A 24944-nucleotide genomic window follows, 5' to 3' on the forward strand; every position below is an offset into this window, starting at 1 on the left:
TGAAGTAAAGCTTGATCCAGCTCCAGACCAACTTGTCCTAGCCCAGCATCCCCAGGCAGCTGGGCCACAGTGCTGGGCTCCATCTGGAACAATCTCAGAGCACCCCACAGCACCAGGACCCTTACAGCCAGGTGGGACTGGCAGGTGCACAGTATGGCAGCCATGTCACTTGCTCATTCTGGCTCCTTCTTCCTCTTCTTCTTCTTCTTCCTCTTCTTTGTAGGGCTGTGTCCCAAGTTTGGCTCATCTGTCTCTTGCAGAGGTATGTCTGTTTCAGCTGGCTCTTCTTTGTCCTCCTCTTCCTGCTTCTTCTTCTTTTTCTTCTTTCTCCTCTTTGCAGCCTTCCCATCCTCTTCCACCACCTCCTCTTCTGTGCTTTGCTCTGGTTTCTTCCTCCTCTTCATGACCTTCCCCTCCTCTCCTGATACCTCTTCTCCACATAGCTCTGTGATCACCTTCTTCTTTTTCTTCTTCCTCACGACCTCTTCCTCTCCTGTCAGCTCCTCTTCTCTGCTTGGCCCCTGCTTCTTTTTCTTCTTCTTCACAACCTTTTCTTCTTCCAACACCTCCTCCTGTTCTGTGTTGGGTTCCTTGCTCTGTGGCACCTCAGCTCCATCCCTGGACTGTTTCCTTTTCTTCTTTTTGCCCTGGCTGCTCTCCGGGGGCTCCTGCTGCTGCTCCCGTTGCCGGTATGCGGCCAGGAAGGCTCGTTCCTGCTCCTCCAGGCGTGCCAGCTTGGCACTCATGGTCAGGCCGTGACGGGCACCCCTGCAATGACCACAGGCAGCGAGGACTGGCACCTCCCCAGCAGGGAAGGTGGTCCCCAGCCCAGCCTGGAAGGAGGGGGCAGCCCGGCCAGCTGACCCCCAGGCACTCACTTGTGTGCTGTGCGGCCCCCGCACGCCTGCACCAGCTCCTCGTCCGTCAGCCTGGGGACACAGACAAGAGGTGTCACCCCAGCATCTGTGGGGGGAACACGGTCTGGAGCAGGGCTCCACCGTTCAGCCCTCATCCCTCCCCATCAAGGGATAGGCCCAGCCTCACCTCCTGACCGAAGAGAGGTCCAGCTTCTCCTCCTCCTCCTCCTGACTGCTCTCGGAGCTGGCGGGCAGTGCCACAGCCTCCTCCCCACAGGCTGTGAGCGTGGCTGACTGCAGCACAGAGACACAGGGACTGTGAGGAAGGGGAGCAAGGAAAACGGGGCTCTGGGGGCTACAGCAGAAATGAGCTGGGGGCCAGGCAGCCCCCAGGCTCCTGGGGCCAGTTACCTTCACAAAGCGGCCGTACAGCAGGCTCCCGCTGCTGCCAGCCTTGCGTGGCTTCTTGTTGCTGATGCTGCCTGCCTGCTCAGAAAGTGCCTTCACAGAGATGCCATCCTGGGTGAGAAAAGGCAAAGGCTTGGAAATGATCAGTCCGAGGGGTTTCACCCCTCCAGCAGCACCTTTCCACCACCACAGCCCCTGCCCGAGGTGCTGCTTCCTCCCAGGGCCTGGGGGGGGATATGGTGGCAGTGCAGGGGTCACCGAAGGAACCCAAACACCCTCCCCTGCCTTCAACCCCATCCCTGTCCCCCAGGCCTCCCACCTGCCCGGCCTCCACAGCGATGTTGGCGGCCGCCTTGTTGAAGACGTGGTCCCACCAGTGGAAGGTGAAGGGCTCCGCCGCGTCGTGTCCCACCTGCGGGGGGCAGAGGAGCTGCCGCAATGGCTGCGGTGGGCAGCGGGCACCGGGCCGGGCGGGGATCGGCACTCACCCCCGCCGTGTCGCACTTCACCTTCACCCGGATGGCCTCGGCGATGCCGTCCTCCCGCCTGCCCAGCCCCTGCCCTGCACACGAGGCACCCGTCACCCCTGCACGGCCGGGGGCACCGGGGCTGCGGGACCCCGGGGGTGGGGAGAGACCCCAGACCGGGTCCTGCAGCAAGGAGGGGGCGGTGCTCAGGGGGGCCAGGGTGGGGCGGGACAGGCCGGGGCCGCGGAGCGGGGACCCCCGCCCGGTCCCACCTCGGCGCCAGCCGTGCCGCCTCAGCTGGCTCTCGGCGAACAGCATCCCGCGGCCCCGCGGCTCCGGGGCGCTCATGGCCCGGCGGCTCCGGCGGAGCCCGGAGGGTCCGGGGGCAGTCCTGCTGTGTCCCGGGGGCAGTCCCGGTGCGTCCCGGCACGTCCTGGTGTGTCCCGGGGGCAGTCCCGGTATGTCCCGGTGTGTCCCGGGGGCAGTTCCGGTATGTCCCGGTGTGTCCCGACACCGGCGCACGAGGCCGGGGCGGGGTCACGGCCGCACCGCCCGGAAAGGGCTGTGCGCATGCGCGAGGGGCGGGGCCGAGGGTGGGGCGGGGCAGTGGGCAGGGCTGGGATTTGGGGACAGGGATGGGGACATGGGGACACACGGAACCGGGGACAGGGGTAGGGACATGGGGATGGGGGGACACAGGGACACAGCGACAGGGATAGGGTTATGGGGACAGGGGGGTGCACGGACACGGGGACAGAGATAAGGACATGCGGATAGGGGGACACACGGACACGGGGACATCGGGGCCATGGCGACATGAGACATGAACATGGAGGCGTGGGATGCACGGGGACGGGAATACGCAGGCATGGGGACACACGGACACGGGGACACACACAAACAAAACCATGCACACACATGTGCACACATACCCATACCCACATCTGCAGCCGTGCTCACACACGTGCACATACATGTACGTGCTCACACACATGGACGTGTCACACACACGCACACAGCCCCGTGCACACGCACACACACATGGGGACAGGGGGGTACAGGGACACGGGGGCATGGATAGGGACAAGGGGACAGGGTGTTGCACAGACATGGGGACATAGGGGCAATGGCGACATGAAACATGAACATGGAGGCACGGGGACGGGGATACGCAGGCACGGGGACACACGGACACGGGGACACACGGACACGGGGACACACACAAACAAAACCATGCACACACATGTGCACACATACCCATACCCACATCTGCAGCCGTGCTCACACACATGGACGTGTCACACACACGCACACAGCCCCGTGCACACGCACACACGGCTGCACACTCAGACACACTCGTGTGTGTGGACGTGACACACCCTACACCCAGCCCTCCTCAGCTGAGCCATGCACACACCCCTGCTGGGTGTGCCACAGGAACACACATACACACAGGGGTGACCTATACACAGACAGACAGACAGACAGACAGACAGACAGACAGGGGTGACCTGTACACACACACACAGACAGACACACACACAGGGGTGACCTGTACACACACAGACAGATGCACAGAGAGCTGACCTGTACACAGACAGACAGACAGACACACGGGTGACCTGTATACACACACACACAGACAGACAGACAAACACACACATGGGTGACCTGTACATACACAGACACACACACACACACACAGAGGTGACTCTGCCCTGTACACACACTGACAGGGGACAGACAGACAGACAGACACACGGGTGACCTGTATACACACACACACAGACAGACAGACAGACACACGGGTGACCTGTATACACACACACACAGACAGACAGACAGACACACGGGTGACCTGTATACACACACACACAGACAGACAGACAGACACACAGGGGTGATCTGTACACAGACAGACAGACAAACACACAGACAGGGGTGACCTGTACACACACACACACACACAGAGCTGACTCTGCCCTGTACACACACAGACAGGGGACAGACAGACAGACAGACACACACACACACAGACACACACACATACACACACATTTTCCAAGCTGTTGTACTCCTCGAGCTCCTAACCCCAGGATATTTCCCTCCTGACCTTCTCTTGAGTCACTTTGAACTTGCCCCTCCATAGTCAGGGCTGTGGCCACAGGAAACTGCCCATACCATGGAATTTGGTAACAAAAAATATAGTTTATTGAAAGGAATGTAGATGTTGGTTTCCTGCCATCTTTCTCTCCTCCACATTTTTGATTTCAAAGTTGGAAGTGTTACATTGGGACATTGGGAGAAAAGGCTGCAGATCCCCTCCAAGGAAAGGGGGGGTGAATGAAGTATAAATATAACCTTGACAGCAGAAATCTCTCCCAATCAATCAGTGGATTTGCCACTACCTGCTGCTGAAATCACTTCATTCATTATGTTTTAAAATAATTAATTCTATGTATCAGAGGAAAATGAGAGGAAACAGCCAGTGAGAACACCTTTGGGCAACTCCTTGGGGAAGGAGGGATACGGGAGTGAGAAAGTGCAGTGGTTCCTTTGGAAGTGGGCCTTTGAACAGCACATTACCAGGGATTAGGGAAAGCTCTGGAGGGATTAAGATTTCACTCAAAGGCTCCTTCTCACCGGCCTTCAAAGCTCCTTTTCCTCCGGAGCCTGGGAAGGCTGGGTCTGCACCCCGTGGGTACCAAAGACCAGACCCAGCTGCATCCACCGGCCAGCCCCCTCCCAGTGACACCAGCCCCCTCCCGGCGACACCAGCCCCCTCCCGGTGACACCAGCCCCCTCCCGGTGACACCAGTCCCCTCCCAGTGACCCCAGCCTGGCTGTCCCACCCCCCAGGGCTGCAGCCCCGACCCTCCACCTCTCCTCCCTGTCCACCAGCAGGGCAGCAAAGCCCTGGGAGCAGCACTGGGCAGCTCTGCCAGGCTGCTGGGGGAGGTGGCACTGGATGGGCACCAAAGGCTGCGGGCTGCCCTGTGTCTCTGTTTCAGCATCTTGGCTGGTGGGCTGGCAGCAGGGGAGGAATGAGCCCAAAGTGGCACAAGAGCAGGTGCTGCAATGTGGAGAGACAGGAGAAATTTGTTTTCCCACTTAAACAGGCAAGAGACACCAAGGACTGGACAGCCTGTGAGGGCTCACCGTGGCCTTTCAGGAGTTAAAGAGAACTTGTTAAAATGATGGACAAAGTCTTTTTATATGGACAGATAATGATGACACAAAGGGAAATGGTTTTAAACCAAAAGAGGGAAGACTTAAGCCGGATATTGGGAAGAAATTGCTCCCTGTGAGGGTGGTGAGCCCCAGAGCAGCTGTGGCTGCCCCATCCCTGAACATGTCCAAGGCCACGTTGGATGGGACTTGCAGCAACCTGGGACAGTGGAAGGTGTCTCTGCCCATGGCAGGGGGTGGGATGAGATGAGCTATGAGGGTTCTTCCCACCCAAACCTTTCGGGAATTCTCAAACTCCTGAGGACTCTCCTCAGTGCTTCACAGCCATGTGCACCCACTGCAGCAGGATTCCTCCACCACGCAGGGACTCATTTCCAGCCAGCTTTGGAGTCACCAACCTGCTCCATCCCTCCAAGTCCCTGTTCCAGCACACACAGAGCCCTTGCACTGTGGTGCCTGACACCACATCACACCTTGCTGGCACGCTGAGGGGGTGGAAGGATGATTTCTGCCTGGCCAGAAACACTGCTGGGACTAATTTTGCTCCTTGGGGATTCAAACTCACCATGGGGCTGTATCCCCACTCCCTGTGCACCCTCCCTTCCCTGCATGCACCATCCATCCATCCATCCATCCATCCATCCATCCATCCATCCATCCATCCATCCATCCATCCATCCTCTCACAAGCACATTCCTTACAAGAGCTGGCTTGTGCAGACTTTAGTGCCATCAAGGGACACTGAAGAGATCCCAAGGCTCACAGGCACTTTCAGGAGCCTGTCTTGAGCTGCAAGCAGTAACATTTGGGAAGAGCTCTGACCCTGCCAGTGTCAGTTGGGACCTCCAGCCCCATCCCTACACAGCTTTGTGCCAACTTCCCATGTCTGAGGTGCACAAAGCACTGCACACGTTTGTGCACAGCCTCCAGAAGAGGTTAAAGCTGCTTTCTAAATCCTCCTCCAAGGGATTGCAGGCTCATTAGGGTGCACACACAGAGGCAGGAGTGTTTCCAGCCCCGTGTTCTCTCCACCACCACCACCTACACTCAGCAACACCAACACCCATCCATCCCAATTCCAGCTGGGTGCAGCAGGTTTTACAGGTATGCAGCAAACCTCCCTCTCTGCCCAATCCTCCCACACTGGAAGAAACTCAAAACTCTCAAATAACACTGACTCCCAAGCTCTCAACGGTTCCAACAGCTGCTAATTGCCAATTCTAATTCAAAGGAGCTTCCAAACCCAGCACTTTAGGGCCGGTGTTTGAGAAGCTCCAGCAGCATTCCTCAAGTGTCAGAGGTTTCCTGGCCAGGAGGGAAGGACAGGACAGCACAGATTAATCCCAAGTAACTGGGAACTGGCCCGTCTGAGCCAAGGCAGGCAAGGATGAGACAGGGATGCAGGGAGACAGATGGTTGTGCGCATTTATTTTCCTTTGATAAAAATGGTGTATGCAAATTACACAGCCATGGAGGCTCCTGGGAAATACCACCCTGCTGGTCCTGGGGAGTCTCTTGGACAGTCTGAACATTCAAACACACCAGAATGGAAGGGGGGGTGGAGGATGGATCTAAACTGGGAAGAACATGAACTTCAACATTTTTCAGTGAGGCGAAAAGACCGTTAGCTTATTTTTCCATTTCCTTTTTAGTTTTCACACTTGTACAAATGAGCCCACTGAGCACGGGACTCAATGCCCCTGGACACCTCTGACCAGGAACCACATGACTTGGGCAGAAACACACCTTCCAAACCTTCCTCTGCACAGCACCTTCAACTCAAGCTCAAGAACAGCACACCTGGTCACTGCACACCCCTGGGTTCCACTACACCACCCCCAAAGTGTAAAGAGGCCACACTTCAAATGCAGGTTTTGCACCCACTCTACCAGGAGATTGGAGGCACCTGTGAGTGAGGGACACGGGCTCGGTTCATCCCAGGAAACATTAAGACAAATGACATCAGAAATTCTCAGGTAATTTCAATTTTTCTTTTGATCCATTCCCAATAAGACACTGAGAGAAATAACCAATCCCCAAACTCGGCTCAATTTTTTAAATATTTGCCTGAAAGGAGGGCTAAGGGAAGGAATCATGTACAGTTAAAATCAAGCTACTCAAAACACAATCATTCAGGTAAGTAACTAGAAGTATCGCCTCTACCATCTAGAGAGAGAGAGAAGAGTGTCTGAGACAGGGCATATTTAGGAAAAAATACACATCTGAAGTCTCTGTGGCCACGATGAGAACTGGAATCCACATACAAGCCAGTTAAAGAGCATTTCAACATGAAATCTTAACTTAGTAGGAAGGTCAGGGGTTAAGCTGTATCTTTTTGTTTTAAATACATGGACAGCTGTCAGATATGAAAATGACGGCGGGCTTTCCGGAAAGATCCCCTGTGCATGTGTATGGATGCGTGTGCTGACGTCTGTGGGGCAGCAGGGCAGAGTTTAGGAAGGCTGGGAGCCCAGCAGTCTCTCGATAGCTGCGTTGATGTCCCCACCGGTGGCGATGAGCGCCTGCAGGTTGGCCTCACGGTTGATGAAGCCCATGGCATTCAGCTGCTCCAGCTGCTGTTGGAATCGCACTTCGGGACTCTGCGCCTGCGAGGGAAAGGACACGGACCCTGCAGTCAGAGAGCACACACAGCATCCCAGCACGGGCACTGCCAGCAGCCACGGCTCTGCAGGAACCCCAGCTCAGCTTCAGGGTCATGTGGGGACAGTCTGCATGTCCCCTTGGGATGTGGCACACCAGAGTCAGTCCTGCCTCTGTACTGACAGTGGCAGCAGTGCAGGCAGAAGGATCCCCAGCACGCTGAGCTTAAAGTTCTTAAAGGTTCAACACCCCAAAGGGTCAGCCAGACCCCAACACCAAACCTGGCCTAAAGCACCACAGCCACAAGAGACTGTTGGGGACCACATCCCCTGAGTGAGGTGAGGTGGGGACCCCCCCTGGAGACCTCCCTGCCCATGCCAGCACCCACTGGGCGTTACGTACTTGAGAGCTTCCTCCGGCCAGCAGCTGGATCATCTGCTGCATGAGCTGCTGTTGAGGGTTACCACCCCCAGCTGGAGAGGCACTGGCCGGCGTCGAAGCAGAGGGAACGGGGTTCTCCGGGATTGTGCTTCCTCCTGTGGAGGACGGGGGCATCCGGGGCATGCCGAAGGAGCCAAGGCTGCAGAGGAAGGCAGGGCACGCTCAGGGTGACACTGGCACTGGGCAACCCCCCGGAGTGGGGCAGCAGGGCAGCCAGCAGGTGTGACCAGGCTGGCCCTCACTGAAGGCCCTGCTACAGGGCACCTCTGAAAACTGAACCAGCTGCATCCATGTTCTGGTCACACCTGGCACTGAGAGTGAGCAGAACTAACAGAAGCCTGCAGAGAACTGCTGTGACGGAGCATGACCCGTGGGGACAGTAGGCAGAGAGCTGCCAGTAGATCAGCCTGTCCCAGCACACCCACCCAGCCTTGTGTCTGTCCATCTCATACTGTTCTCCAGAGATAAAGTTCTTGAGTTCAGTCCACACCAAACACAGCAAACAAAGGATGGGGGAAGGACCGAGTGCATTCCAAACCTTTTCTCCAAAAAGAAAGGGTCAAGGACTTCCCAGTGAAGCACAAGCAAGCAGCAAGTGCTAATTAGCTTGCTCAGAGGGGCCTGCAGGCACACACCAGCACAAGTCCCCATGACAGAGCACCCTAAGCAGATCTCCTGGATGAATCCAGAGCCAGTTCTGCCTGCACGGCCCTCTCTGGAGCGTTCCGTACCTTGGCACTAATCCGGGGGCCTCCGTCTGCAGCGTCTGGAGTCCCTGCTGGATCTGGAGCAGGGCCTGCATGGCGCGAGGGTTGGTGAGGATGGACAGGGAGTCCGGGTTCTGCATCTGGGGACCAAGGCAGAGAGACACCACGGTACCAACCAGTGAGAGCTCAGGCAGCCAGAGCTCCACCACTGTCACACCTGGGCCAGCGCCAAGCTGCGCCTCTTGCCTGCGGCCAGCGCTGGCCTTCGTGTCTGGATCCTCCTCTGAGGCTCCAGACTGCAGGGCTCACCTGCAGGGACACTCACAGAGCTCACAGCAGCTTGAAATGAACTGGGTGAATCAGATTAGAACTGGGGACATGTCTTTGGATTCTGATTTACCTGAGAACCAGCTGCTCTAGCACAATTAACTGTGTAATTTTTGTAAACTCTGCACAGTGAGAGACTGTCTACACAGGGGTTCCAGGTAGCTTAACAAACCTAATCTGGAGTCCACCATTCAGTAATTCAGAGGAGTTAATTCAGACTACCTTGTCTAACCAAGTTCTTCCTCTTTGTCTCCCCTGTGCAACCCCCTTCCTTCCTCAGCCCGGCCCCCCAAGCCCACATGCTTCCTGGTGCACTCAACCAAGCAGCTGAGATCCTGCCTGTCCCACAGTGGGGGAGAAGCTCTGGAGCCAGGGGCTGAGGGCAGCACAGGGCCAGCCAGAGGCCTTTACCTGCTGCAAGAAGACAGGGAGCTGAAGGCGGAGCTGTTCTTGAAGCTGTGGATTCCCAGCAAAGAGGGGGACATTTACCATGATCTAGCAAGAGACAGCACATGTAGGTAGGGTCAGAGGGTTGCTGCCACTTGCTGTTAAACCCTATGCAACTAAGCCAAGAAGAACAGGTCACTCATGGGGCCCCTGACTCCCTCCCTGGGCTTTCAACATTGCTCCCCTGCTACAGGGGATGAAAATGGGACAGCTCAGTTCCTGACAGCAGTGTTGAACAGAGGCCACTTGGCCACGGGCAAAGAGAAGGGCCATTCCCATGTCCCTCTGAGAGCCACATCTTGTGTTATGGGCTCTGCAAAACACACTGGGCTCAGAGCTGGGGCTGCCTTCAGGCTATTGAGAAATACAACCAAACTGTGTATTCACTCTGCTCCAGTGTCTGCAGGAGGAACCAGTCTGACCCCAGCAGCAGACTGACACCTCACACTGAGCTCATGGCCTGCTGGCAACAGCAGACACCTGCAACACTTTTACCTGTGCTGCAAAGTCCGGGTTCTGGGCAAGAGTTTGCATCATGCTCCGCATGTAGGGGGCAGAGATCATATTCTGCATCAACTGAGGGTTTTCAGAAATCTGCTGCAGGAGTCCTTGCATCTCTGGGCTGTTGAACATGCCTGCAATAGGAAAGGAAGACAAAGAAAAACCCCTGATGAGCCTGAACACCACTGCATTGTCTGAAACACAATGTGACAGGTGACAGCACTGCCTGTACTCCATCCCCTGGCCTACAGCAAACATGGCTGTGGACAGCCACAGCAGTGCTGTGCTGGCCCCTCCTGCTCCTAAGAGCTTCAGGGACAGCAGAGTTCCCAAAGGAACCATCTGACAACCACATCAGAATAATTCAATGGTGTCTGCAAGTAGGCTAGACCCATTCCTATGGATAACAGCCACAGACAGGGCTCAAATGCCAGAAGAACCAACCCTCCAAGGAAGCCTGGGTGACCTGCTCAGCCAGCAGCACCCTCCAGCTCCTCCTGTACGTACCAGCACCGATGCTGGCAGCATTCAGCCCAAAGGGGTTGGACACAGTTGGGGTGCCCTGGGTGGTGGCCGAGCCCGTGCTCCCTTCACTGCTGGGTGCCTGACTCTGGGAAGCAGGGGGTGTGGGGCTCCAGGGGTTTGGCAATGGCTCTCTGTTCTCTGTCCGCAAAGGCTGAGAGCTCGAGCTGTCAGAATTCCCCGTCAAGGAAGAGAAAGGATTGCTGCCAAACTAGGGAGAAAGAGAAAAAAAAAAAAAAAAAAGAAACAGATGGAATCAGTTAGTCCCAGCAGACCAACCCCAGCACTGAGTGAGCCAGGGAACAGCAGATCATATTCAGCCAAGTCCAGAATTTGCTAAACATGTGCCATGATCCGCCTCCTGAGAAATCTGCAATCCACAACACACCTCACTCAGAAAAAGACCAGGCTCAGGAGTGGCCACAGCCTCAGATTCAGTTCCCAAATGCAGGGCTTCAAAATGCCCTTGTAAAACCAGCACCCGGACATAGCAGTAGGTAATGCTGGACTGGAGTATGTCTGCACAGCCCTCTGCAGCCAGGCCTGTGCTCCCTCCTCCTGCACTGCCAGCCAGCTGGATCTGAGCCAGCTCCGTACTGAAGGCGTCAGGCTCCAGCTAATCCAGGGAGCAGAGGGCTGGGCTAACAGTGACAGGGCCTGCTTATCAGTCAGGGCTGGCATCCAGCTGGGGGACTGGAAGGAGCCAGAGCAGGTCTCTCCTCTGACACCTCAACCCATGTCATGAGAGGCACTGCACCATGTTCTCTGGCCAGTGCCTGCACTGGAGTGGAGCCACACTGTAGGAAAACTGCCCCAGCAGCACAGGGGACAGGGAAAGACCCCCTTCCCACACTTCACCCCACTCACAGAACACAGCCATACCTGCTCCCTGGCTGCACTAAACATGGGCTCCTGGATGTCTGTGTACATCCGTCGCAGGGCATTGTATCCTCCTGGAATGCTCTCGAGGTTACTCAAAGCACGGTCCTGGTTCCGCATCATCTCCTGCATCATGGCAGGGTTACGAGCCAATTCCATCGTCTGGGAGAAGGAGGAAAAGGTGGAAAGCTCAAGCTCCTCTCCCAGGAGAGACAGAGGATAATTAAACCAAATTCACAGGCAGAGAGATCATTTATCCAAGCAAAGAGAGCCCAGGGATCCAGGCTCCTCCCAGGCCTTGCTCAGCTCTCTTCCTGCTCAGCCTCAGTTCAGCTTGATGAGATTGTTTTGTTCCCAAGCAGCATCAGGACATCCAAACACTCAACACCCATATGTTCCCACTCAGACTGGATGGACTACATACAACTGGGAAGGTGGATCCTTCCACCCTCTCCAGACTTTTGATGGGTCTCCCCTGCACAAAAAATATCCAGCTCTCATTTGAGGAACTGCTCATGTACAGATTATTCACAATTTAGTTCTGCAGCTCTGGAATTTCATGTGTGGCCGACACAGCTGAAAGCAGAATAACTGAGAAGCAGATGGTAATGAGGCCCATCAGCACAACTCTCTTTACAAGCCTCCCCAGGAAACAGCAGAGTCCAGTTAATGGCCATTAGCACCCAGATTCTCACTGACCCCTTAGGATTCCCTTCTGATGAACCTTTGGTCTTCCAGACAGCCATTCCTTTTGGACACGGGTCCTCTCTGCTCTGGGAAAAATGAGAGCCCTCTGGGATCCCAGCCTACACTAATGCTCCCCACTGATACAGGTGGTGAAACATTCACTGTACAGCTCTGGAGTGTCTATGTAATTTGACAAGAGAACTAGAGAGTAACAAAACTTTTGCAGTAGCTTCACTTCTCCAGCACTGTTTTTACTCCCATTCCTGAATCACAACACAGTGGCCTTGCTAGAAAAATCCCAGCATCCCTTTTTTTCCCAATACACAATGGATTCAATAGCTCTGAAAGGGAGATAAGAGTTGCAAGGATGTGGGTTGAGTATTTAGTATTCACATAACTCAAGACCACCATCTGTTTGTGGGGAGCTCACAGCAGGAAGGAAGAGATCTCCAAAACCACTGCTCTGGCATTCCCACTCCTCCTCTGCAGTGCAGACACTGATGTTGGTCCACAAAGTCTCTCCTCAACACTCTTTACTGAGCCCTGGTGTGACTCACCTGCCTCATGAGCTCTGGGTTATTAAGCATGTGGCTTATCTCTGGATTTCGCTCCATGAGCTGCTGCATCTGGGGATTGGCCATGATCATCTGCCTCATGAGGTCAGGGTTAGACATCATGTTCTGCACCAAGGGATTCTCCATGATCTGGGAAAGCATCTCCGGGTTGGACATCAGCTGCCGCTGCATCTGCTGCTGGAGCTCCATGAAGTTGGCAGAGCCCATGCCAAGGTTGCCCAGCCCAGTGATGCCACCGAAGCCAGCTGGAGAGGGAGCAACACACAGGAAGAGAGGCGTGAGTCAGTAACTGTGAGCAACTGCAAAAGAGGACAGGCACAGCAGCTGAACTGCATCCCCACAAATCCAGGAGTATCCTGTACTCCTACAGCAGCCAGCCATGAGTAAGGACAGCCCTACACACACACACTTCACCACCAGGCATTAGCTTGGGCAGAGACACAGAGGTGTGCCATGGGAGTGACTCATGCAAAGCCCATGGCAAGCAGAGACAATAACCCCTTGACAAGGGGTCAAGAACCCAATCTCCTTGGTCTAATCCCAGAAAATTCTTCCTTCTCCCAGTGCCCACTTACACAGGATGGATGCAGCACTGTTGGGGCCTCCATCTCCAGGACCTCCCACGCTCCCTGACCCGCTGCTCCGTCTGCTGCCGCTCCCTGCGTCCGGACCAGCACTGCTGGATGTGGAGGGCTGAGATGGAGCAGCAGGAGAAGAAGGGGTTGCAGTGGGGGCAGAAGCAGCATTGGGGGCAGAAGCAGCAGATGTTGAATCCTGGACCCTGCAAAGGATAAAAAGTATTAAATTCCTGGTACTGGGGAAGGGCAAGGGGAGTCCTCTGCGGGGACACAGGATGTGCACCCCACGATGACCGGGCTCCCAGCCCAGCAGCCAGTCTCTGTCTCTGCCTGCACTGGTCCACAGCTGTGCTCCCAGATGCCTTCCATCTGCTGCAATCTGCCTCCCATCCTGAGCTCTGCAGCCCCTGACATGTCCTGGCCCAGGAAGAGCAGCTGGCCAGTCTTACCCTGACTTGCATCCAGCTCTTCCTTGAATCCCACTGAACTATTTATTGCAGGATATCCTTGAGCAATGAGTGTGCTTCAAACAGCAAAATCCTTCTGCTGCTCCCACAGAAAGCACAGGAGGTTACAGCAGGGCTAGTGCATGGGGTAAACAACAATGTTCACTTCTGAATATTCCTATCAGTGCTTCTGGGGCAAAAAGAAGCATCAACATTACTGTACAAAGAGAGAAACTGAGGCACGAGGCAGCCAGCATCTGTCTCACAAAGCCATGGAACATTTCTGGGTTCCAAATTCCCAGCTCTACCACTGGCTGTACCTTGATGCAAGGCTCCTGCTCCAACACACACAACTGGAGCTTCTTTTAACCCACTTACACAGACATTGTGCTGTAAGCCACCATGCAGCAGGTGCTGGACATCAGCTTTGCTGAATACACCAACCCAGGCTGGTACCTTCTTACCACAGTTACTCCTCAAGAGTGTTACAGGAATTTGAAAGAGAACATTTAAAGATTTTCTGAAGCCTCTCCAGTCATGACAGTGAGCCCTGGACTAGTATTGAAGAGCTTTCATTAAATTAGACCACAAAATTCACTTTACTCACCTCAGTATTAAACCTCTGACAACAAGAACAATGATTTCATGATTTTTTTTTCCCAAACCAAGAATTATTCATTTTCTCTATCTCCCTTTTCTTTTTCACTCTTCTAGGACTTGAAAAATCAACCCTGAAGGCCCCTGCCACTGTCCAGACTGACCTGAGTGCTGCTGAAAACCAGTGGCCACTGAGAGAGACACAGAGTGGGAAAACAAAGCAAATGGGAAGCTGAACAAGAAAGGAAGAAGGAAGCCAGAGAAAGGACACTTGGTTTCTCTCAGCCTCTTCCCACAGGAAGAGGCTGCAATGTCTTCAGTAAGCACTTTCCTAGGACTATCAGCAGGAGAAAAATGAGCAGCCCAGGACAGTTCTGATTCCCCCTTTGAAATGATTCACCAATACCACATTTGTAGTGGAGACAGCAGAAACAGCATCAGGCTCTCAGGCTATCTGGAGAGGCAGAATCCAAGGAGAGGCTGCAGAACCTGACAGCACACTTCCTTGTGTTTGTAAAAGAACAGGTGGAATAAAAAAACAGGAAAAAACCCATCTTGATTAATAGAGCTGCCCCAGGAGACAGCAGAACTGCACAGAGACACAGCCCTGGAGCTCCCTGGGAGCTGGGGCACAGTGTGGGCAGAGCCCAAGGCATGGCTGTGAAGAGCCTTCCAAGATCAATGAAATGTGGCTGCAACTAAAGCACAGCAGCTGTTCCCAAAACCCTTCCATGCCCACCACCCCACTGGAAAGTGCTGGGAAGAGCTAAACCTGCAGGACTCAGAGGTCAGCCCTGTGTCCTGCTCTCAGCCTGAGGTCTGTGGTGCACCTGAGCCACACCCCCACAGGGAACTGCCAGGGTGCACCCACGAGTGAACCCCACACTGCCCCGTGTCCCTGGCTGCACAGCATCCACTGCCTGCAGCAGTTTGTGCAGCTGTGCCTGCAGGGGCCACACAGGGCCTGTGTGCCTCCTGTGGCACCTCAGAGAGCCTGAGAAGGTGACAGAAAACCCAGGTATTAACACAAATTCACTAGAAAAGTAATTTCTTTTATCAGCAACTTTTCCTAGGACTTTTGCTGGCTTGCTAGAACCAGTATCCATTTCTGATGAGTTCTTCCAAGACACACACATGAGTAATGTTACAGGTACCTGCCACACACCATCACAGCCATGTCATCCCTGGACAGGTTAGTGACAAACTCCACTGCTGTGTGCCACAGCTGGGGCAGGTAAAAATCCTCACCATCAGTTATTTCCACCCCCATTTGAGCCCAGCCCACCCAAGACCAAGCTCTTACTTCTGCGGAGTCTTAATGACCAGGTGAACAGTGAGCCCATCTTTGATCCCATGTTGATTCAACGTGTCTCCATCCTTCAGGATCTTCCCAGCAAAGATCAGAACCAGCTGATCCTGTTTGGCTTTAAACCGTCTAGAAATCTCTTCTTTGAACTGAAAAACAAACAGCATTTTTCAGGCAAAGGATTGGTACCAGTACCATAAAGCTCCAGGGCTCACATCCACTCTGGGAGCAGCCCAAGGAACTGACCAGCCCTCAGAGCCCATGAAGGTACCACACAGTCACCAGGTGCTGGTGATGTCTGAGGTGTTCATGAAAACCAAAACAAAGCAAAGACAAGCTCTGAAATCACAAACTATGGGGTAAATCTCATAAAAAACAGAGCCATTCCCTCAGAAGGGCTGAAGACTTCCAAAGCCAGACCAGTGGTGCTTCAGGCCTAACCCAAACACACCATTTATGCTGAATGACTGAACTGGTTTCATCTGCTCATTTGAGGTTTTTTTTCCTAAGGAAAGCCAATCTCTGATTTAATACAGGACAGAGCTCTATGGAAAAGGCAATAATCCTTTATCAGCCAATGGAAATAAACTAGGTCTTCTCCAATTCCTATTTCTGCAACTGAATTCCCTGTGAGCATGCCACAGAGCATGGACACCTCTTCCTTACTGAGTGCTGTGCTGGGATTTACACCTACAAGCAAGACTCACTGCTGGCCCCGCTGGGCCATCCCCAGATTGATTTGGAGGAAATAAAGCCTTGCACTTGGAAAACACAAACTAAAGAGAATTCAGAGGGGAAGGCCAGGATGGAGAGTGAACACACACAGGTTCCAGAGCTCTCAGCCTTCACAGCAAAACTCTAAAATCAAGGCTGGGCACAGCACAGCCCGACCCCAGATCACCCTGTCTGCCTTTCCCCGCACAGCTCCGTGTCCCCCCTGCACAAAGCCCTCACAAAACACCCCCTTACCAAGGGGCTCCCCACGAGGGAAAGGATCAGGAGGACCGCACGTGCACAGCCCCTGCCCACGCCATGAACTGCTGCCCAGAGATCCCTGCCAGGCCCTTCACACGCCGAGCTCGTGCCCTACGGCCGACCAAAGCGCGCAGCCAGCCCAACGCAGAGCCCATGACACCTTGTCCCAGTGGGCATCGCCACTTCCTCAACGCCAGGACCAGCCCTAGAGCCCGCCCCTGCCGATCCCAGCCTTTGCCAAGCCCAGTTCTCGGCAATCCCAGCCCTCTCCCGCTCCCTAGCAGGTGCAGAGCCCCCCCAGCCCACCCATGGAAGGGCCGAGGTTTCCATTCCTCCACCTCATCCAACACTGGCCCCAAACATCTGCCCGGCTCCTCGCCCCCCGCCCGGGGAATTTGCCTCCAGACAAGTCCAGACGTAGGCCAGGACCCCCAGATGTGCCCCCGGCAGCCCCCACGCGCCTCTGCCCACCACCCCAACACCTTTCCCACCCCTCCGCTCAGGGAACACTCTCCCCCGCAGCCCGGCCCACGGGCCGAGCCCCCAGACCCCACCCCGGTCCTTCACACTCCTCCCACTGCCACCACCCCCAAAGGCGCTCTCCGAGTCCCTCAACTATTGCGGTTTCGACACCTACGACCCCTCCCACAGGTGAGCCCCCCAGACCACCTTCCCGCCCTCGGCACTTTCCCCTCCAAAGGCCTCGAGCACCTGCCCTCCTTCAGATCTCCCCGTTCCCTCCCACCCTGGCTCCAGCAAGGCCCAAAGGCCCGGGCTGCCCCGAAAGGCCCCCGAACCCAGCCCTAGCCCTGATCCGGGTCTCCTTGAGGCCCCCGGACCCTCTGACCGCCCCCCAGCCCAGAGCACCCTTCCCCCGCTCCTCACGCGCGCCCGAAATTCCTCCCCGGCCCCAAACTCAGGTCCCTTCCCAAAAACCCTTCAGCCCACTCCTCGATCCCTCAGTCCCCGCAGACCAGCCGCCGCCGCCCCTCAGCACCCGCGACAGCCCCCCCCAGGCCTCTCCGCCTCCCCGGCCTGCCCCCGCCCCCACCTCGCGCACGGAGGCGCCATCCGCGATGACGATCTCCTCCTTGTCCTTGGGGGTCTTCACGGTTACGCGGATGAGCGCCCCGCCGGGTGCTGCCTGGCCGTCCCCGCCAGACCCGGGGCCGGGGCCGCCGCCACCGCCGCCGCCACTCGGCTCCGCCATCTTCGCCGCCCGCCGCCAGCCCGGGCCACCGCCACCACAGAGAGCCGGGAGCGGCGCCACAGCACCTCCTCGGCCCGAGACAGCGCCTCCCGGCGGCCCGGAGGAACAGTGGCGGCGTGGGGGCGGGGGACAGAGCGGGGCTCGGGCTCACGGGGGCGGGGAGGCGGAACCGGAGCGGAAAGAGGCGGCCAGAGCCTGGGGAGGGTGTGCTGCCCGCAGCGCCCCGCCGGTGCCCCCACCGACCTCCTTTCCCCGGCCCTACCCCCGATCCCCGCGGTCACCGAGGGCCCACGCCTGCCCCGCGCTCCCTTCTGCTGCCGAGGCCCCTCTGGAGTCCCGGCGCCCACGGGGACAGCGGCAGGGCCGGGCGGGACTACAGCCCCCAGAATGCCCCGGGCCCGGCGCGGTCCCGTGACGGCCCCGCCCGGCGCGGCGCCACCCCCGCCCCGCGGTGCCGGCGGCGGCCATGCTGCGGCCCAAGGCCCTGACGCAGGTGCTCAGCCAGGCCAACACCGGCGGCGTCCAGAGCACGCTGTGAGTGCGGGGGGCCGGGCGGGGGGCGGCTTTCCCCGAGCGGGCCCGGCGGGCACCGGGCGCTCCGTGATGCGGGGTGACGCCGCTGCGGGGAGATGCTTTCCCTGCCCGGGAATGTTTCCCTCGTAGCTACCCCGGCGGATACTGCCGCTGTTCCTGCCCCAGGGGATGCTGCCCCTGCCCGGAGATGCTGCCTACCATTCCCCCGTGCCTGCCCCTGCTCTCGCTCCTGCTCCAGACCCTGTCCCTGCTCCTGCCCATGTCCCTGAACCTGCCTCGGCCGTGCTGCGCCTGTCCCTAGCTCAGGGGTGCTGCCTGCCCCAGTCCCTGCAGCGGGGGATGCTCCCTACTTCTGCCCTGGGAATGCTGCCCCTGCCCAAGGATGCTGCCTGCCTTTCCGCAGCCCCTGCTCCTGCTCTTGCCCCTGCCCCTGCCTGGGGATGCTCCTTGCCCTTACCCCTGCTTGGGGATGCTCCTTGCCCTTGTTCCTGTCCCTGCCCCTGGATGCTCCTTGCCCTTGCTCCTGTCCCTGCCCAGGGAAGGCAAGAGGCCGGGCCCTTCCAGGGGCAGGTGTAGGACTGAGACCACGCACCCTGCGTGGTGCTGGGCTCCAGATGGTGCTGGCAGTGTGCACAGTGTGTGGGGCTCCTGATGTCTGGTGCTGGGATGCCTCGTGTGCAGTGCGAGGGCCATGCACAGAGCTGGGGCTGTGCACAGTGTTTGTCCCCAGGCTTGTGCCCAGCCTGTGGCAGGTCCTACTGCTTCAACAGACTGATCCACCACAGCCCTGCACTGCCCTGCTCGGGCCTGGGGCCACTGCAGAGCTTTCTGGCTTTGAAGCCCCCCACCCCCTGCCAAACCCCTGCAGAGTGGCAGTGTCTTGGGAGCAGTGCTTGGGACTGTGGTCGGGGGCTTTGTTCTACCCCTGGTCTTGAAAGGGTGTCTGGTGTTAGAGCCATCAGTTTGCCCCACCATGTCCTTCCAGGCTGCTGAACAACGAGGGCTCCTTGCTTGCCTACTCGGGCTATGGGGACACTGATGCCAGGGTCACCGCGGCCATCGCCAGCAACATCTGGGTGGCCTACGACAAGAACGGGCACCAGGCGTTCAATGAGGACAACCTCAAATTCATCCTCATGGACTGCATGGTATGTGGGGCTGGATCCTGCCCTGCCCTCCCTGGGGACGTGCCTGTGGTGCCAGCACCGTGCTGGGGTCCAGGCCAAGCTGGGGCACAACGGGTGCTGTTTCTCCCTGGGCAGGAGGGGCGAGTGGCCATCACACGGGTGGCAAACCTGCTGCTCTGCATGTACGCCAAGGAGACGGTCGGATTTGGGATGCTGAAAGCCAAGGTAACGGCTGGGGAGTCGGCAGGGCTGCATCCCTGCTTTGGTGTGGAGCAGGGCTGTTTTTATGAGCATTGGGATGGGAGGGCTGGAGGAAGCTGCCATGCCTGGGACGCTCTTTGCACCTTGCAGAGAGTCCTCTGTCCCCTGTGCCTGCCCAAGCACCACGTGACACCTTTTTAAGGTTCTAAACTGAAATATAAATGACAATAAGCAAGCGGGCAGTGGGCACACGTGTTGTAAAACCCACTTGAGCGTGGCTCATGGCATTCTCTGTTTGCAGGCACAGGCACTGGTCCAGTACCTGGAGGAGCCGCTCACGCAGGTGGCCGCATCGTGAGCAGGCAGTGGAGGGTCCCGACAGCATCACCATCACTGCCGTGGGTGGGGCGTGAGTGGCCCCACGGGCATCCCAGAGCTCCAGTGTGGTCTTAAAAATAAGGTGGCAGGAATCCAGAAGCGGGGGGAATAAAAGTACGTTTGATGCTTGTGTCTGTTGTGTCTGTTGTTGGGGGAGCTGAGGGTAACACAGCCGGACTGGGCTTGGAGGTGCCCATTGCCCTGGGGAAGTCAAGAAGTTGCAAGGGGCTGTTGTCAAAGGAGAGGGTTTACAACAGAGCCGAGCCCTGGCACAGCCCTGCTGGTCACACTGGGATAGCTGGGGGTGGTGGGGGCTCCTTCCCATTCTTATTTCCCTGGCTTTCACACGATGGCAGCAGAGGCGAGGGAACATTCTCCTGCCCACGCTGCCCTCGCTCGCTCCCTGCCCACGTTGCCCGTACTGTCGGTGCTGCTCCCGCTGCCCCAGCCTGCTCGTGGTGCCCTCGCTGCCTCCCTGCCCACGTTGCCCGTACTGTCGGTGCTGCTCCCGCTGCCCCAGCCTGCCCGTGTTGCCCTCCGTGTCCTGCCCGTGTTGCCCTCCGTGCCCTGCCCGCGCTGCCCTCGCTCGCTCCCTGCCCACGTTGCCCGTACTGTCGGTGCTGCTCCCGCTGCCCGAGGCCGTCCCGCACTCAGGATCGGGCCCTGGCTCCTCCTCCAGCCGCCCCGTGACGGTCCCAGGGGTGACACTACCTGCCCAACCTGCGCTGCGACACCCAGTCCCACCCCTTGAGTCAAGCGGCCGCGCTGTCGCCAGCTCGGCCTCTCTCGCCGCCGCTGTCCCGGACCCTCCGCTGCCCCGGACCCCCCTCGCTCCCCGGCAGAGAGGAACCTTCGGTCGCTCCGTGCCCTCCCTCGGCGCCTCCGGGAGCCCGGCCCGCCGTCTGCTCGAGGCTTGGCAGCGGGAAGGAGGAAACCCGGGCGGCCCTGCAGGGCAGGCGGCCGGGGCAACATGGGCAGCGCCGAGGAGGACTATAACTTTGTCTTCAAGGGTGAGTCCTGCGCTCTATGTGACACCCCCTTCCCCAAAAGGAGGGGAGCAGAAATCCAGGGGCTGCGGGGAGGGAAGAGGGTGCCCTTTCCCCAGGGCGGCTGTGTCCTGAGCTGGGGCGTTGTTGACAATCCCTGCAGCTGTGATGGGCACCGGGAGCTACGGAGGGTCAGGGGACTGGGGGAGCAGCACAGTCTGCTGATGGCAGTGAGGCCAGCCAGGGCTGGTGAGCAGCAGCGAGGTCCACAGAGACCCGGGGAGATCCACGCTCACCCCAAGGCTGAAGGTGTGCAGTGCCAGGCAAATTGCTGTTATGGGATAAGGGGGCTGTGAAAGCTGGGGCTGAGTGTGAGACAAATGCCACAAGAGCATGTAACCCCCGAGAGCAGTGGGCATTGAAAAGTCACTTTCTGCAGTGACCTGGGCAGTGGCACATGCAGAGGACATGGGGGTCAAAGCTGAGCTGGAGAAATGGAGGCACAGCCTCACACCTCCCATGCTGAGCTCCTTGGGCCCACCTGGTCTCTGCCAGGTACTATTGGCTGGACTCTGCTGGGGCTCAGTGCTCCCTTTGGGCAAGTGGAGACAGACAGGCTGTGCTGTGCCACCTGTCCTGGGTGCCCACTGCAGCAGGGTGACCCAGGGCTCACCAACATCCTTGTCCTGCTGCTGCCCAGAGGCCGGTAGCCATGACCCCCTGACCAGCTCCGGGGTTGCACCAGCCCTAGGGAGCACAGCTGGGCTCCCACGGGGACCATGTTTGCTGAAGGAGTGACCCCACCAGGGGTTAAACCCACACAGCTGCCCAGCCTCTGCCACCAGTCTGGGGTCACCGGACAGCGAGCGATGCCCGTGCAACCAGTGGGATTTCTCCTTCCTTCCACAGTTGTGCTGATCGGGGAGTCTGGGGTGGGAAAAACAAACCTGCTCTCTCGTTTTACCCGCAACGAGTTCAACCACGACAGCCGCACCACCATCGGCGTGGAGTTCTCCACGCGCACCATCCTGGTGGGAGACGCCGCGGTGAAGGCTCAGATCTGGGACACGGCTGGGCTGGAGCGCTACCGCGCCATCACCTCCGCGTAAGGACCTCAAATCCTGCCTCTCCTGGGGCTGGGGTTCAGCCCCATGGGTGAGGATGCTGTAGGGGAGGGGGGATCTGGGGCACGGAATGATGGTGGGGTTCTGGCACAGGTATTACCGGGGGGCTGTGGGTGCCCTGGTCGTGTTTGATATCACCAAGCACCAGACGTACGATGTGGTGGACCGCTGGCTGAAGGAGCTCTACGACCATGCCGAGGCCAGCATCGTTGTCATGCTGGTGGGGAACAAGACTGACCTTGCACAGGCTCGAGAGGTGCCCATGGAGGAGGCAAAAATGTTTGCAGGTACAGGGCTGGGGGCTTGAGAACCTCCCCAGCAGTGTGGACCTGCACCAGTGCAGGCACCTGAACACCTCTAAAGGTGCTCCAGATTGGAGCCATGTCCTCACTGGGGTCTGCATCATCTCAGGGGTCTCCTCTCGTTGCAGACAACAACGGGCTGCTGTTTGTTGAGACCTCTGCGCTGGACTCCACCAATGTTGAGGAAGCATTCGAGACCATCCTGAAGGGTACAGGCACTGGTGCCGTGGTGCAGCAGGTCCCAGGGCATTGCGGGGTCCCTTTCCAAGGATGCAGGGCTGGGCAGATGATGATGTGCAGCACTTCTCTCCCTGTTCCACTTGAGCTATTTAGGGCTAGTTTCATGAGGTCTTTTGGTGTTTCTTTCTGTCTGCTTTGGTTTTCAGCCTTTGTTGCTGGGCGTTTCACTCCCCACACCCGAAGCTTTGTTCTCACGGCCCCTGGGCATCCCTGAAGCCCCAGGGGCTGCTTCTCCCCCGTAATCTCCAGTCTCCTTCCTGTTGTCCTGGGCTCATGACTTGGTGTCTCCAGCATCCTGCCAAACCGGCTGTGGGGACCTGGGGGGCCAGGGATGGTGTCCAAGGGCAGCTCTCCAGGAATGGCAGCCAGCAGCATCCGGGCAGTGAGGTGTGCCATGCCATGCTGAGCCGTGCCATGCCATGCAGTGCTATTCCATGCCATGCTGTGCTGTGCTGTGCTGAGCCAGCCTGGCCCAGTGAGCTGCCAGCCCCAGCACAGGGTGAAGCACTAATCCCAGGTTGGGCAAGAGGAAATGGGCCAAGCACAGGGTGTTCCCCAAGCGCTGCAGGGATGCACGCCTTGTCCCTTGTCACCCCTCAAGTGGGGGGGTAACTCCCTCTGCTGTGTAGAGGTGAAGGAAAGCCACCAGCATGCTGAGGAGTGGGGGCTGCAGGCTCAAAACTGTCCCTGCATCCCCAGGGGGCCTTGGCTGACACACAGACCCCCCCAGCACTTCTTCTTTTGCAGAAATCTTCTACAAAGTGCAGAAGCAGAAGCAGAGGAGCAGCCAAAGCAACACGGTGTCACTTGCAAGTGAGAACCCTGCAAGCACAGCCCCAGCACAGGCAGAGAGGCGCCCGTGCTGCGTGGCCCTCTGAGCACCCCAGGAAGTCCCCAGGGAACCCCACAACCCCGGGACACACCAGTGGCCACCAGCACAAGCTGGTGTCACCCTGCCTGCAGTGCCACCCCTGTCCTGGTGCAATGGGGACCAGCAGCCTGGACAGGGGTCAAATTCTGCCATAAACAGTGAGAAGCACCAGTTCCAGGAGCTCTTCTCTCTCTTGCATTTTTGCTGGGCCCTGATTAGCATCACCACTGTCACGCACCGTTTCAACCCTTCTGGACCTGCAGGGCAAAGTGACCAGGACACCCCCAAAGTACCTCTGGGGAAGAAGCCAGTAGGTTCTGGGCAGGATCATGCCAGCAACACGAGCCTCTCTGATTACCTCTGGCCCTGGGGTTGCTCCTGTAGGGCCACCCTGTGCGGTGCACTGAGGATGAGGCTGACCTACAGGTATCTGTCCCACCCAGGGACTGCTCTAGGGTGTGAAGTGGCAGCACTCAGCCCTCGGCTGTCCCAGCAGGGCCCGGTGCCATGGGGCAGGGAGCAGCTCTGTGTCCAGCACGGGCGTGATGCAATCATTAAAGGACTTGTGAAATGCAGATTTACTGAGCTGGAATTCCTGCGTGTTTGTGGTCAACGCCCTGGGTCCCCACCTTCATAATGTGCTGAAGATCGTGGCTTCCAAAGCAGCCCAGCTGGATGCCACGGCACCCCTGTGCCCCCTCCTACCTCGATGCCATGGCCCCCCATGTACTACCTGCCACCTAAAGCCATGCTCCCCTTGTACTACCTCCCACCTAAAGCCACGCTCCCCTTTACCTCGATGCCATGGCCCCCCTGCGCTACCTCCCACCTAAAGCCATGCTCCCCTTGTGCCCCCTCCCACCTAAAGCCACGCTCCCCTTGTGCACCCTCACACCCTAAAGCCATGCTCCCCCTGTGCCCCCTCCCACCCTAAAGCCACGCTCCCCTTGTGCCCCCTCCCACCCTAAAGCCATGCTCCCCTTGTGCCCCCTCCCCTTGCAGCCTTTCCCAGTTTAGGTCCCCTGTTTGAACTTTATCAGTTCAAAGGATGACGCAGCCTCTGCCGGTTATCTGAAACCTCTCGGAAACGGGATAATTCCTGCTGGATTCTCCGTGTCTCCACTCGCTTTCCCTTGGCACCACGCCCGGCGTGCCAGCCCAGCTCCTTGTCCCACCCACGGCTCCTTTTGGGCGCACTGTCCCCATCGGGAGCACGCACGGGTGGTGGCTGTCCCTGCCCCCCTTACCTGCCTAGGTGAGCACACCTGAGTGTGACGGGCAGCCCCGGCCGCCAATGGGTGCGGAGCAGGAAAGGCTGTGGCCACCAATGGGTGGCGGGGGACAGCCCCGGCCAGGGCTGGGAAAGGCCCGGAAATCCCAGCTGGCCCGGTGGCAGTGGGGCTGCGGGGCTGGGCGACATGCGGGGCAAGGACGATGAGTACGATTATCTCTTCAAAGGTG

At 57.8% G+C, this 24944-nt stretch overlaps 4 protein-coding genes across 9 annotated transcripts; 2 read left to right on the top strand and 2 right to left on the bottom strand.

Annotated features, from left to right (window-relative positions):
- Nucleotides 1–22: 22 nt before the first annotated feature.
- On the bottom strand, nt 23–2262 carry GPATCH4 (G-patch domain containing 4). Its single transcript, XM_041397360.1, has 7 exons — nt 2005–2262; nt 1754–1827; nt 1585–1677; nt 1269–1376; nt 1045–1151; nt 879–929; nt 23–768 (listed from the first exon to the last, which is right to left on the bottom strand). The coding sequence occupies exons 1-7, from the start codon at nt 2078–2080 to the stop codon at nt 174–176; spliced, it is 1104 nt and encodes a 367-aa protein (XP_041253294.1). The 5' UTR covers nt 2081–2262; the 3' UTR covers nt 23–173.
- A 4068-nt stretch (nt 2263–6330) lies between these two features.
- UBQLN4 (ubiquilin 4) lies at nt 6331–17958 on the bottom strand. Of its 2 annotated transcripts, XM_041397271.1 has the most exons (11): nt 17562–17958; nt 15533–15684; nt 13184–13389; nt 12591–12853; nt 11350–11508; nt 10453–10678; nt 9940–10079; nt 9409–9492; nt 8695–8810; nt 7925–8102; nt 6331–7527 (listed from the first exon to the last, which is right to left on the bottom strand). In XM_041397271.1, exons 1-11 carry the CDS (start codon nt 17718–17720, stop codon nt 7375–7377), a joined length of 1836 nt encoding a protein of 611 aa, XP_041253205.1. In that variant the 5' UTR covers nt 17721–17958; the 3' UTR covers nt 6331–7374. The 2 variants fall into 2 exon arrangements, with proteins under 2 accessions (XP_041253205.1, XP_041253206.1); XM_041397272.1 differs by lacking the exon at nt 9409–9492.
- Nucleotides 17959–18101: 143 nt separating this feature from the next.
- LAMTOR2 (late endosomal/lysosomal adaptor, MAPK and MTOR activator 2) lies at nt 18102–20090 on the top strand. The gene is made up of 4 exons (XM_041397273.1): nt 18102–18254; nt 19240–19402; nt 19517–19606; nt 19884–20090. Exons 1-4 carry the CDS (start codon nt 18187–18189, stop codon nt 19938–19940), a joined length of 378 nt encoding a protein of 125 aa, XP_041253207.1. The 5' UTR covers nt 18102–18186; the 3' UTR covers nt 19941–20090.
- Nucleotides 20091–20486: 396 nt separating this feature from the next.
- RAB25 (RAB25, member RAS oncogene family) lies at nt 20487–24260 on the top strand. Of its 5 annotated transcripts, none has more exons than XM_041397364.1 (5): nt 20487–20970; nt 21856–22051; nt 22164–22357; nt 22501–22610; nt 23360–24260. In XM_041397364.1, exons 1-5 carry the CDS (start codon nt 20931–20933, stop codon nt 23636–23638), a joined length of 819 nt encoding a protein of 272 aa, XP_041253298.1. In that variant the 5' UTR covers nt 20487–20930; the 3' UTR covers nt 23639–24260. The 5 variants fall into 5 exon arrangements, 4 of the variants coding, with proteins under 4 accessions (XP_041253298.1, XP_041253301.1, XP_041253297.1 ...); XM_041397367.1 differs by having other exon boundaries at nt 22501–22581; nt 23360–23626; XR_005952118.1 differs by having other exon boundaries at nt 20487–22051; nt 22501–22999; nt 23360–23498.
- Nucleotides 24261–24944: the final 684 nt, after the last annotated feature.

This window comes from Onychostruthus taczanowskii, unplaced genomic scaffold (genome assembly GCF_017590055.1).
Source record: "Onychostruthus taczanowskii isolate IOZ18803 unplaced genomic scaffold, ASM1759005v1 scaffold138, whole genome shotgun sequence".
NCBI classification, from domain to species: Eukaryota; Metazoa; Chordata; class Aves; order Passeriformes; family Passeridae; genus Onychostruthus; species Onychostruthus taczanowskii.